Genomic DNA, 13469 nt, shown 5'->3' on the forward strand with positions numbered 1-13469 from the left:
ACGTTGCTAACATTTTATCAGATTACGGATACGGACGATACGGTACAATTTCCAATACTTCAACCGTAGGGAAACAGTAACCCGATCAGCTGATCGTGTGTCTATTCTATATTTTTCTGTGCTTATACATTTTCATACGTCCTCACGCAACCATACTATCTTTAATCGTGATCAATACAACAAATATGTTGGTGTTAACCTTAGATCATATACACTGGAAGAGCTATAGCGTATATCACGCGTAGTCCGTGTTTGAAACAGACCTTTTCGAGCCCGATGTACTTATTGCGCATGCGTCAGAAACGAAATAGATCCCGCGGGACGGGGTAGGAACTAGTGATGTGTGATTGCTTAGATCTAAGTGTGATTAGGACATTAGGTTACTGATTACTGAATACTGATAACTGATACTGATATTTCTTAGCAAATTTTGAATTTGAAGTGAAAAAAAAATGAAATGTTACACAAACTTACTTTTATATTTGTAATTTATATAATATATGTAATTTATATATTATTTAATTATACTTAAATACAATTGTTTACATAATTTTTACAAAAATTATAATACAGCTTAAAATATTTTTTACTATTGGTTTTTAAATAATATTAATTTTGAAAACTTTCTTCTGATGTTAATTCCTTTAATGTTTAATGTATGCATCCTACTAAAGTGATGTAATCGTAATCTTGTATAGTACTCTGTAATTAGCTTCATTAATTGATTTCTATGGTTATCAAAAATATCTTGATTTTTAATATGATCCATCATTGTGTCAGAATTGAAAATTGATGAATCTTGCCCAATCTCGTTCATGGTTTTCATACATATTTTGTTAAAAATAGTTTTATTAGTTAAAATATTACCGTGTTCCATTCTAAAAACATATTCTGCAGTTATACATATATTTCTTACACTTTTTGACGCATTTAATAACATTCCACGGTTTTTTAATTTTAAAAGAGAGGAAGTTTCCTCATTTTCAGTCTCTATAAGTTGAAAATCACATATATCACATATATTTTTCATCTTTTTGATTTTCCTGACTATAAAACCACTTGTATATTTGACTATATCCACAACATATTCCTCCATACACAATAATCGTTGGGAATAATAATCGTGGTCAAAATCATCAAAAAAAGGTTTGTCATTTAACTCATTATTATTATTAGTGACTATTGCATTGGCATCTGTACGTTTACTTGTTCCAACAAATAATATGCTACAATTGTCTAATAATAAGCAGTTTCCATTCATTGACCCTTGTATTTCATGTCTTATTAAGAGTCGTTTATAAGCTGCCCGAAACAGCACAGCATTGGGATTATTATTAAAACCACCGCGGCTTCAAACTGCGCTAAAAAAAATTTCGATATGATCTTGACTTAACTTGTGGCTAAGTATGTAAGACATATCTTCTCTGTTTATCATCTTGTATAGATTAATTAAATTTTCCAAACAAATAATTATACCTAAAAATCCAGTTTTCCTATTACTCTTCAAAACAAATTCACTTCTAGAGTATTTATCATTTGTTTCAAACTTAAGGTTTTCGATATAAATCTTTAAATCACTTAAAAATTGTTCAGTACGGCTGAGTGTTATGTCGTTAAGTGAATAATTATAATTCCCTTTACTTAATTTGTTTCTACAGTTTAATAAATCAAATGCATCATTAAATAATGAACAAAATGTAGCTGTACCTTTTACGCCTGTTAGTAAATTCAAGTTTTCACAAAACAGTAAACCATCACTGACACTTTTACTTAATGTCTGTGCAGCTAGACGTACATTCATTATATTTTCACGAAATTTAATGTGCGAGATTTTCAATTTATTCGCAGCATAAACTCCTTTGCTTTCCTGAATGTTTTGTAAGTTAACTATGTGCTCCCAACAAATTTTATGGCCATTACCATCTATTAATTTCTTTTTATCTCCTAACGTATTTCTGACAAGTTTAAGCATATGAGCAGCGTCCCAGAATACAAATATTTTTTCTTGTGGTTTGGAAGGATTATAGAACCAAGGTTGAAAATTGTCTGAATAATAATTGAAATTTGCTCCAAGTGATGTACACATAGCAATATTTGAAGGTGCTCCATCAAATGTTATTGAATTACATTTTGCACTAGTATTAGAAAATAATTTTAAACATTTTGAAAGTAAATTTGCCCTTTCACTGCCACAAAAACTATTAATTAAAAAATAACCTAGTGGTACCTTCCAATGACCATTCATACAAACTGCTAAAAAGACTAAAGCATTTGTAGCTTCTTTTGCATTATCCTGGTCTACATTATTACCAGTACCTAAGTCAACACAACCATAAAACTTATTATTCATAAACGATACCTGCTTCCGAATAGCCATTTCATCTATTACTATATTACAAATAATTGGTCCATTGGAATTTAAAACTTGCAAAGTTATTGTTTGGAAAGCTTCACTCGTAAACCCAGGTTCCCCATTTACTACGCAATACCACTTACGCATTGTTGCTGGGTGGGGCAATAAATTTTTAAAGGTTTTCCTCACAAAAGAGTAGGCTTTTGAAGAATAAAATTGTAGTGTGAGGGCAAAACTACGTATAGCTGGGCTATACTTTGAATTCTTTGCTTTTAAACCTCTATTTATAGTTTCTTTAACAGAATCATTTGTTGTATCCTACATAAAATAAAACACAAATAAAAAAAAAAATATATATATTTAAAAACATTACATTAAATGACAATGAACTAAGATTTTTTAACTTTGATAATATTTTATAAAGCAGTGTTTCTTAACCTTTTTGATATCATGGAACACCAAATAGAAACACTGTTATAAGGATTAATAACTTAAATAAAATAAAAAGGAAAATTCTAATAAAACAGTTACAAATTATCAAAGTTGCCCCATTTTACAGTATCAAGAAAAAACCTTGTCAAAAATTACCAAAATGTTATCATGAGCCTCTTCAGTTAAAAGATTTTTTTGTTTTAAATGTTTCATTAATAATTCTAATGATGGTAACTTATTTTTTAATCTCCTAACTTTTTGGTTAAGAATTTTGATTTTATTTTGTTGTATTTTAATTTGAGTCTTGGCTAAATTCCAACTTTTCCTAGCTCTTCGAGGTGTAGCAAAGTCAGGTGACTTTAATTCACCAACAAAACGTTTTTGTTTTTTTGGAGTTTCTGCAACAACAAAAATATATTTATTATTTATAAATAACATAATTATTAACTTTATGATTTACGTTGCAGTTCAGGAGTAGACGGAATGCTTAAAACTGTCCGAGTTGTTTGCAGTTCAGGAGTAGACGGAATGCTTAAAACTGTCCGAGTTGTTTGCAGTTCAGGAGTAGACAGAAGGTTAGGTATAGTCAACTCATCATTTTTTGAAGTCAATTCATCATTTTTTGATGTCAAATCTAATGTTTTGTCTTCAGATCTATTTTACGTAAATAATGTATACTTAAAAATAGTATAAATCTAAATAAAGAGTAGATACTTACAGTTGAAAAAATGGTTGTATGATTTTCCCTTTTAATTGCTTTGTAGGAATCGCATCTACTTTTAATCGAAAACCAGATTTGTTGTAACAGGATTCGTCAAAATGCCTGGAGCATAATTTTCCATATGACAAATACTCATCTGCTTTTAACCCACAAGCATTCAACCACACATTTCTTTTTACTTGATTTTTTAGAAATCTATAAATTTAAATATGATTTAATGAATTAGTTCCAAACAAATTAATAAAATACAAAGTGTATCAACTTATTCTACACTACCAAATATATGAAAATAAATAAGCTAATAACATATGTAATACCATAAAATACTTATTACTATTTACTAATAATAATAAGTAGCTATCTGGGCCCTGCAGTCATAAAAGTAAAAACTAAATAATAATACTAAAGCATGCTTACCGATGCAATTTAAGACCAGGTACTTTAATTGGCGATTTTAGACATAAAATACAACATTTGTGCGTCTTGTTAAGTTTATTCATTTTGCCAATTTTATTAATTTTCACAGTCTTAGTAAAGGAACTCAATTCAAACACTCAATGGAAAATAGAAATTATAACATATATAATGAATAGTGAGTAACGACGAAGCAACTAGTCACTCACAGTTTACACGGATATTGTTTTGTGTATTCATCAGTAATCTCTTATCATAAAACAGTTTTGCGCATGCGCAATGATGACTTCGGGCTCGAACTGCTATGCTTCAAGATTTTAAATCATAGCTCTATCCAGTGTATATGATCTAAGGTGTTAACAATATCACCACAATAGTATAGATCATGGCTAAATAAACAGGCATGTCAGCAAGATTCTACTGCGCAAGTACCCGTGTGGAATAGCGAAATAATCATGGAAAAATATTGCCGCTTTAATTTAAATGTATAAAAATTCATTAGAATCACTTGATTTATTATATTGTTAATTTAATTTGTATAATAAAATAATTTTTATTTATTGAAACTAATAATACATTGTATTTATTTTTTGCCTATCAAAATCTTTTAATTACATTTCATGTGCTCAAAAAATTTGTTATTTCCATCAGTACGGTTGAACAGTTGATCCATTTTACATATTGTAAACTGTTTAAAGAATTAAATAACACTATGTGCGTTAATCATTTTGCACATTCTCATAATAGATGTAGGTACATTACAACAGGACAAAACATTGAGTAAAGAGAGATGGGAAAATGATAAGTACTAAATAATTAATTCATGTTCTAAATATAGCAGTATAATTTATGTTATTATTATTGATGAATTTATAATATAATATCTAAAACATAACAATATAAATAGTTTGTTCCCAACATGTTGTTTAATATTATTCCAGCAACTATTTTTGAATTGTTGAGTAAAGAATTGTTTGTTTTTTTTCTTTTTAAAATGCCCCATGGTATGGTTCCTTAGTGTTCAAAAAATTCCTTTCGGAAGCCGAATAAAAATATAAGTTTTTATCGACTGCCTAAGTCTCCTAGTATTCGGGAGAAATGGTGTTTGATATTTGTAATATTAAAAATAGGACGTTGAAAGATGGTTGGTATATAATTGTTTTTTGTTTAATTTAATACAAAGTTAATGTTACATATTTATAAAAAAATAATGTTGAACATCTGAATTATTTTTTAAATTATAACCACAGTTAATGTAAGAAGACTCGCCGCATTCGAATTACATCCCTAAATGATATTTTGTCCAAGTTGCGTCCGCGATTTTGTAATGACACATCCGAGTTGCGTCCGCGGTTTTCTCGTCACATATGCGAGTTGCGTCCACAGGTTTTTCAGTGACTGAGAATAATTTAAGGTGATAAACTCGTAGATGGTATAGATATCTCAATTATCGATACCTTATCTGTCCCGGAAATTATAAATACACCCTTATAATTTATTGTTGGAAATGAATTATGTTCATGTTAGCATCAATCACACTTCTATACATTCCATGTTCGACAAATCAACACAAATTTAACACGTCTTAATTCGTTCAAAAATCGGCATACAAAAATTTACCCATTTTATAAAATAATATACAATTACAGTTTTTAACTACACCATTTCATTAAATTAACATTTCATTTTAGAACAATAAATAATTTAATATGTATAATCATCAATTAGAATACATCATTAAACCACACCATTTATACAAACGGCAGTCCTCAGTCTGTAAAAGTGGGAAGGAAAATATGTATATGGCGTATAGATATGTAAACTATTAACCAATTAATCAATTATTAACCAGGACGCAACTCGTAATGTCGCGAAAAAATTGAGGACGCAACTCAGATGTGTTGTGCAAAAAACCATGGACGCAACTCGGATATCGCGATGTATATTTTCGTATTTTGGGACGCAATTAGGACCTGAACCATAATTTAAATATTGATTAATCTTGCAAGGTAGTTATTCATGATGAGTAATTAAATATATGTGTGAAGAAAAAAAATTTATAAATAATGTTGTACTTGAGTTATTACGGAATCAAGGTAAGGGCGGAGCATAGCATTTTTGAATCCGTAAATATTGCCGCGCTTTGACCGTGACGTCATAATCCAGGATATTTTGCGCGGGAAATGGTCTCATCAAACGGGTTTATATTGTTTTGTGCTTATAATATGGTTTACGCCTTACGGAGTAATATTATTCTACACAATACGAGTTATTTTATAAGTATGAATAGTATGATTATTCATAGGTTTGCATTTATTGTTTCCAATTAAAAATACACATTAAACTACTTGCATACATACTTAAATACTTAAATAAACTATTAACATATATATACATAAATAAATAATATTGAAATGAAAAATAAAAATAAAAAACTAATATTTTTGTTATGACTTGATGTTATCAGTGTACATCAAATGTTATTATTTATTATCATTAATTTACTATTGGTTTTATTTCACACTGTCATCTGTAGATCTACAGCCTGTGGTTTGTATTATTCTACGTTATACTTTTGAACTTCTCATATATTATATTATAATACACTATGTCCGAGAAAAAAAGTACGTATAAATATTGTTATGTACCAAAATGTGAAAGTACATCTATTAAAACACCAGACAAATTATTTCTATCAGTGCCTAAAGATAAAAAAAAAGAATATTATGGTGTAAAGTTGCTAGAAGAGCTGATATTGGAAGACCTAATAATCATTATTACTGTTGTGAAGATCACTTTAATGTGAGTATATACCTTATTCTTTAATGAACTTATAATATATTTTTTTCATGAACAATTCTGTAAGTACCTATTACTTATTTACCTAGTAAATAATTTTCTTAATCTCAATAGACAAAATACAATTTACATATACAAATACAACTTATTTAACAAATTATTTCTAGTTACTTATATTATTAGTTACTTTATTATTTTTATTATAGCTAAAAGATGATCTAGTCAACTATATTCGACTTAAAATCATGGGCCCATCTAATGTGAAACACCTCAAACTAAAGCCAAATGTTATTCCCCATAAGTTTGACTGCCAGACTGACCGTAAACAAATTACCAACACATTATCAACTAGAGTAGTCTATAAAAAAAGAGCAAGGCGTGATTTGGTTGAAGCAGCAGTAAATAATACACCTGAATATAATATTAGTAAGTGTTATAATCATAAAGTAATAATATAGTTGTACTTGATATGTATATACAATGATATACATGATTAGTTTTTTTCATTGTGAATTAGGTAGGTATCTAATAGTTTCTAGTTTTCTATTATTAATTTGAATATAAAGCAACCTATATTTTTACTAACTATTTTAAAGCACATTCTGCCTAGTTAAAAAAAAAAGTATTAAGGAAGCATAACTGGCGCATGATAAACATTACTCAGTATTTAACTTATTTCTAAACATTGTGTATATTATATATCATAAACTATACAAGAATACAATTATATGTTCACTAAAATACTATATATTTATATTTTATGCATACTTGAAGTTAAATATAAAACGTATTTTATTTGTATCAGATAACTCAATACTCAAATGAAGTAAATGATTTCATTAATGATTTGACTCCACCAGAACCACTATCAAAAGAAGTCGGAGTCCAAGTCAATATAATTAAAAATACATGTAAAATAAATAAACCAAAACCTTCCACCCGGTCAAAATCTTCCCAATGTGATTTAGGATTAGCATTGACTAAAACTATTTCATCTGTTAAGTTTGGCTCAGTTAAATATAAAGAGTTTGATGAAAATAGTGAATTGGAATCAACTTTAAATTCTTCTCTTTCAAATTGTGACAGTCTATCAAATGTATCTTGTTCAAGTTCTCAAAGTTATATTGAAGAATTTTTTATTGAAAATGAGTCAAATAAATATAAGAAACTTAGTTATGAAGTAATGTGTTACCATATTCAAAATAACCCTAAACATTATATAGGTCTAACCCATGAATGGTTTAAACATGGTTTTATTACTTTACTAAGTTCAAATTCTAAAATTTCTGAAAGAGATATACTTTTAACTTTAACCAAAATTCGATTGAATGACTCTTTTAGTAGATTAGGTGATATATTTGGTGTTTCAGAAAGTTATAGTTGTCGTATTTTTAGTAAAACTATTAATCTAATTGTTGGTTATTTTAAAGAATTTATTTACTGGCCAAGCAAAGATACAATCATTAAATTACTTCCTATCCCATTTCGCTATAGATATTCAAACACCTTAGCTATTGTTGATTGTCTTGAAATTGAAATTCCAAAACCCTCTGACCAGGTTCAACAGTCATTAACTTGGTCAGATTATAAAAAATGTAATACTCTTAAATACCTTATATCTTGTACGCCTGATGGATTTATAAACTTTATATCAACTTGGTTCCAGAAAATTCTGATGTTATGGCTGATAGAGGATTCAAAAATATTGATCATATGTTATCATTAAGAAAATGTAAACTAGTAAGACCACCAAGTGTATCTCAAAGTCAAATTTCTACCAAGCAAGAAGTTCTTGAAACCAAAAGAATAGCTAGTCTAAGGATTCACATTGAAAGAGTTATAGGTAGACTAAGAGAATTTTCAACATTGAAACCTCATGCGTTAATTCATATTAACCTTGTATCTAATGTCGATGAAATTATAATTATTGCTTGTGCTCTGATAAATTTGCAAAAACCTATTATAACACAGTAATATTTTTTTATAAGTTCTGTTTATACTAAAAAAAAGTTTACAAATAGGTACATTTTTATTCAAGATTTCTGTATATAAAATACGAGTATATTAAAATATGTTTGTTTAAAATAATGTGTTGTTTTTATTATTATTAAATTATCCAAAGAAACGTTATTTAAATAACTTAAAACTATTCCATAAATTTTATTTACAATAATTTTGGAAATATACTTTTTTTCCAGAATAAGGAACTTTTTTTTATTAGTTTTTCACAGTAAATATAGTTATATTCAACCCATTTCAGTTGAAGCTGCTTGTTAACATCAAAATCTGGATCTGCAATAGCAAGTAATCCCTTACTTTTTTTATAAACATGCATTTGGATTTGGATTTGAGAGAGATCTTTGGGTTGAATAATATCATTCTTAATGTAATTAGTCACTGTTTTGTGATTAATCGGACATTTTATTTCCAGGACAAATCTGCAGCTATTCCATCCGCTGAAGCACCAATAATAGGGAAATCTTGAAGGATAGCTAAACCTGTTGTTTCAATGTCATCATACATTTTTTTAACTTCATTAAAAACCTAAACAATATACATTATTAGTTATTGTGAATACTATATAAGCATCTGTAAATGCAGTGCACAATATGTATGGTTTATTTACAAGTGCTTCTAAAAGTGTCCCACGTTCCATTGCTTTTGTTAATTTTACTTTAGCACATCCTAAAATTTGTTTAACAAGTGACCCATCATCTGTTTTGCACTTAGATACCTCAAATATTTTTGAAGCTGTTATCCGACCATATCTTAATTCAAACCATAGTGCATTTTTAGATTGATCTTTTGTTTGAGTTATTATTTTTTGATAAAGTGAATTTGATCCTTCGTTCTTCAGAAAATCAAAAAAATTGTTACATGTACCAGCTACAAATAAAATAGGTTTAAGTAAATTTGAACATGATTTTATTATTATTTATAAATATAACTCACTACTCACTAGAGTATTGTGTGTTGAACTTTATAATAGCTCTATGTATTGACATGACTTTAAGTGGGCTTTCTAGTTCTCCATATTTATGTGCTCCTATTTGACATTCAATTTTATTTTCAGCACCCAATGTCATTATGCTGTATAAAAAATGTATAGAATTTTCAGGTTGAATTCTAGTTTCTACCTTTTTTTTTGTTAGTGATTTAGCATTTATACACCGTAGTGAGGTACCAACTCCTGAGAGTCTTGGTTTTTTCCAATAACACTCTACTTCTGTTGGTGACTGTTGTTCACTCTTTCGGTGTATAAACATTAAAAATGCTAAACCATGTTTACAACCACCTATAAAATGTTAATTTACAAAATGTGTATTGGAGAGATATTTAATATAATGTCACCTAAAGAAGCTGCACAATCTTGGCAGTGCATATCCACAATTTCCCCTTTAGATTCATCCACTGTAACTGACACTTGATAGTTCTTGTTACGAACTCTATGCTCTGGACACATTTGCCCCTTCACTAGACATAGATTCCCAGTCCGTTCTAACTCAATGTATCCTACAGCATTATCTCCATAACTTTCTCTTGCAGACCTGTATAGACCATATAGAAGGTAATAGGTACATAATATTTTACTTAAGAGTTAAGAGGATGCTACAGTGCTACCCCCGTATGTGTTGTCTGCCTTAAAATAGGTAGTACCTATGTAACATAAAAATGAAAACTTACCTTTGTGCTTTACAACCTCTCACTTCAGGATCATTAAAACAATCATTTGTTCTAATATAGTTATTAATAGCGAACATATCTACTTTAGGCAAATTTTCTGATGTTGCTTTTACGAATTTATTAGTCATTTTTAATTTTTGAACAGTAATATGATATAATGTAACAAATAAAACCAAGTATAATCTTCTTATTATATAAAATAACTTTATAAAACGTATTTTACTTTGGTAACTGGTAAACGATTTCTTTCAGTAATAATGCTAAATAATAGATAATAATAAATTATAACCAAGAAACATCTTAATATAAAATGTTTCTGAAATCTATTTCTAGAATTTCGCAAATTATGTAAACACTATGTTTATGTAATGAATCAAATAAGCATTCGATAAGCGGATAAGCCTAATGAAACTCATATTCTACACTACATATTTCATAAATTTGTAGGTATATTATTTTAAACTATATTAATATATTTATTATTTAATATAACCACAATAGTTATACATTTTCTCGATTAACTATGTCTATGTAAATTCCTTGGCCTGTGCTTTGTATAATAATATAAATCAAAACTTAAAATAAAAATTATACCTAATTATAATCTATAATATATATAAAATAACAATTAAAATCTTTAAATAAAGAAATTAAACGGCGGTGTAAACGTCAAGGCACGACTGCAAACAAGATTCTCATAAGCGCGACCACTAAGGGGCAAAGCTATACTGGATATTGACATCACGCGTAGGCCACGCCCACTATAAACGTACGCGTAACTTTTTAAGTCCAATAACTCAGTCAATTTTATTTTAATAAAAATTAAAAAATACGGGTCTTTTTATTTACTGTCTGTAAGAGATTTAAGTAATAATAAAAAATATGTTCAGGTCCTAATTCGTATGCAGCCGTAAGACTATGTAAAAGAATTAAACAATTTTTAAAATCTAATGGATAAAAATAGCTATATTATATATTTTAATATGTATTCATTAATTTTATTACTAATTAGTTCATTTTGTATTACCTATCTATATATTATGTTTTTATTTTGTAATATGAAAACCCAACGAGGATTTGTTCTATACACTTTTCAAGATCTACACTGGTTGAAAAATCTTTAATTCAAAGATTTTCTAAGTATTCTCCATGCAAAAGAAGAAAGTTAAAACCTAATGCAATATCAACTAAATATTTATCCACCGAGGAATGGGAATGTATAACGAAGAGGAAAAGCAACAGTCTTCAGAATTTAAGTTACTACTAAATAAATCAGAGGTGTCATTAACAGTGTCTCCAAATTCTTCAATACCTAATTCTTTTTATAATTTTTTTTTATAAAAATGATAAATTAAAACAAATTAATATATTAAAATATATAAAAATATAACTTTCTTTGGTACATACTCTATTTTTATTTAGGGGCAAGCACTCAGCAGATACAGAAATTGGAAACAAATAATTAAATAGGTCATTGTTAAATGCATTTAATGCTGCAGATAGTTCATTAATAGTTGTGGATAGTCCCTTAATGAACATGGATAGCACCTTATTAGCCGATGATAATAATTTAATAGCTGAAGTAGGTGATAGTCATTCATTAGCTGATGATAGCAACGATGTCTCTGAAAAGTTTTAAAAATGTGCAATTTTGTGTTACTTTGTTTTAACCAAGGCTCGTTTAATTTATTTTATTAGTAATGTTATTCACAACTTCTGCGAGAATTAGAAAAAACAAAAACAACACTTTCAAAAGTTCAAAAAAAAAAAATGATATGCTGAAGAAAGCTCAAGAAAAAAAACCCCAGTTAAGAGTAAGACTAACGAAAATATAATAGACCACGAGAATGATGTTCAAAATAAATTATTTAAATTTTTCACTAAAACACAAATTCAATATTTTTTACAACCTCAGAAGCGGATACAAAAATGGGAAAATGAGGATATCATTGCTGTTATTACATTACGGAGCATATCACCTAAGGCGTATAACTACCTAAGATTAACACTAGGATATCCTTATTCCTTATCCTGGTTAGTGCAATTTCTACAGACAATGTACAAAATACCATTTTCGTGAACCATACGAAAAATATACGTATTACCGGAAGTCAGTCGCACTTACGATAAGTTTTCGTATACGAAAGTAGTTACAAAATACCGAATTGGAATTTCATACGAAAAATGTGCAATTTCCGTATACGAACTACATTCGTATGGCGTAAAAATAGACCCCCTGATGATCTCCCCGGGGTTTTTCTATTTCAGTTGCGTTCTATTATAGCCTATCCTCTATTTTTGCTGTTCAGACGTTCTTTTAATGAGGGTATTTTTCCCTCAATTATTAAACTCAGTTCTGTCACGCCAGTACGCAAATTAGGTATCAAATCCTATATATCTAATTATAGACCTATCTCTATTTAGTCTCACCTATCAAAACTAGTTGAATCTTTGGTTTTAAACAGTATTAAACCATCTGTAAATAATATTCTTATTAAATCTCAACATGGGTTTCGTCCGGGAAGATCAACTACCACATGCAACTCAACTTCGTTATTTCCAATTTTTTATTTGAGTCTTTTTGATGTAGTTGATGTAGTTTATACTGACTTAGCCAAAGCGTTTGAGACTGTTAATCATAGAGTCTTACTGAGAATTCTTGAAGCGTCTAGTTTTGGTAAACCTCTGCTCTCATTGTTTGGTTCTTTTTTAACGAACAGGCAACAATGGGTAAAATTATTTGGTATCAAGTCAAACATCTTTTCGTCTAAGTCAGGTGTTCCCCAAGGTGGACATTTATCACCGATTCTATTTTCACTGTTGGTCAATAGTGTACGTAACGCCTTGCTTTTGTGTCAGCTTTTATGTTTCGCCAATGATATGAAGTTTTTCATGGAAATAAACTCAGATGCTGATTGTGCGAATCTCCAAAGTGGTGTCGGGTTACGTGTTTAAAAATGATATGTTCGAATAAAATGTGTTCGAAAAAGCATAATATATTCGGATGAATTTTTCTTCGAATGGATTTTTGTATATATTTGAAAACCCGTATATATTGTAATAAAT

The 13469-nt window shown here is 28.7% G+C and overlaps 1 protein-coding gene and 2 pseudogenes across 2 annotated transcripts; 1 reads left to right on the plus strand and 2 right to left on the minus strand.

Annotated features, from left to right (window-relative positions):
* Positions 1-2906: 2906 nt before the first annotated feature.
* On the minus strand, positions 2907-4009 carry LOC149061361 (uncharacterized). The gene is made up of 4 exons (XM_089216668.1): positions 3924-4009; positions 3504-3701; positions 3246-3439; positions 2907-3183 (listed from the first exon to the last, which is right to left on the minus strand). The coding sequence occupies exons 1-4, from the start codon at positions 4004-4006 to the stop codon at positions 2915-2917; spliced, it is 744 nt and encodes a 247-aa protein (XP_089072794.1). The 5' UTR covers positions 4007-4009; the 3' UTR covers positions 2907-2914.
* A 2447-nt stretch (positions 4010-6456) lies between these two features.
* On the plus strand, positions 6457-8693 carry LOC149061362 (uncharacterized; annotated as a pseudogene). Its single transcript, XR_016189296.1, has 3 exons — positions 6457-6722; positions 6926-7168; positions 7525-8693. The product of XR_016189296.1 is annotated as an uncharacterized LOC149061362 (transcript).
* A 190-nt stretch (positions 8694-8883) lies between these two features.
* LOC149061363 (uncharacterized) lies at positions 8884-10531 on the minus strand (annotated as a pseudogene).
* Between the last annotated feature and the right edge of the window lie 2938 nt (positions 10532-13469).

Source organism: Diuraphis noxia, unplaced genomic scaffold (assembly GCF_037042655.1).
Source record: "Diuraphis noxia isolate RWA-SAM2 unplaced genomic scaffold, SU_Dnox_SAM2 contig0001, whole genome shotgun sequence".
Taxonomy (NCBI): domain Eukaryota; kingdom Metazoa; phylum Arthropoda; class Insecta; order Hemiptera; family Aphididae; genus Diuraphis; species Diuraphis noxia.

What these genes read in the sequence shown, in the direction of transcription:
- LOC149061361 (XM_089216668.1), bottom strand. Translation starts at nt 4,006, where the DNA reads ATGAATAAACTTAACAAGACGCACAAATGTTGTATTTTATGTCTAAAA. An exon ending in CCTGGTCTTAAATTGCATCG is followed by an intron (nt 3,702 to 3,923) that starts GTAAGCATGCTT and finishes TTAAATTTATAG; the next exon opens with ATTTCTAAAAAATCAAGTAA. An exon ending in ATACAACCATTTTTTCAACT is followed by an intron (nt 3,440 to 3,503) that starts GTAAGTATCTAC and finishes TACGTAAAATAG; the next exon opens with ATCTGAAGACAAAACATTAG.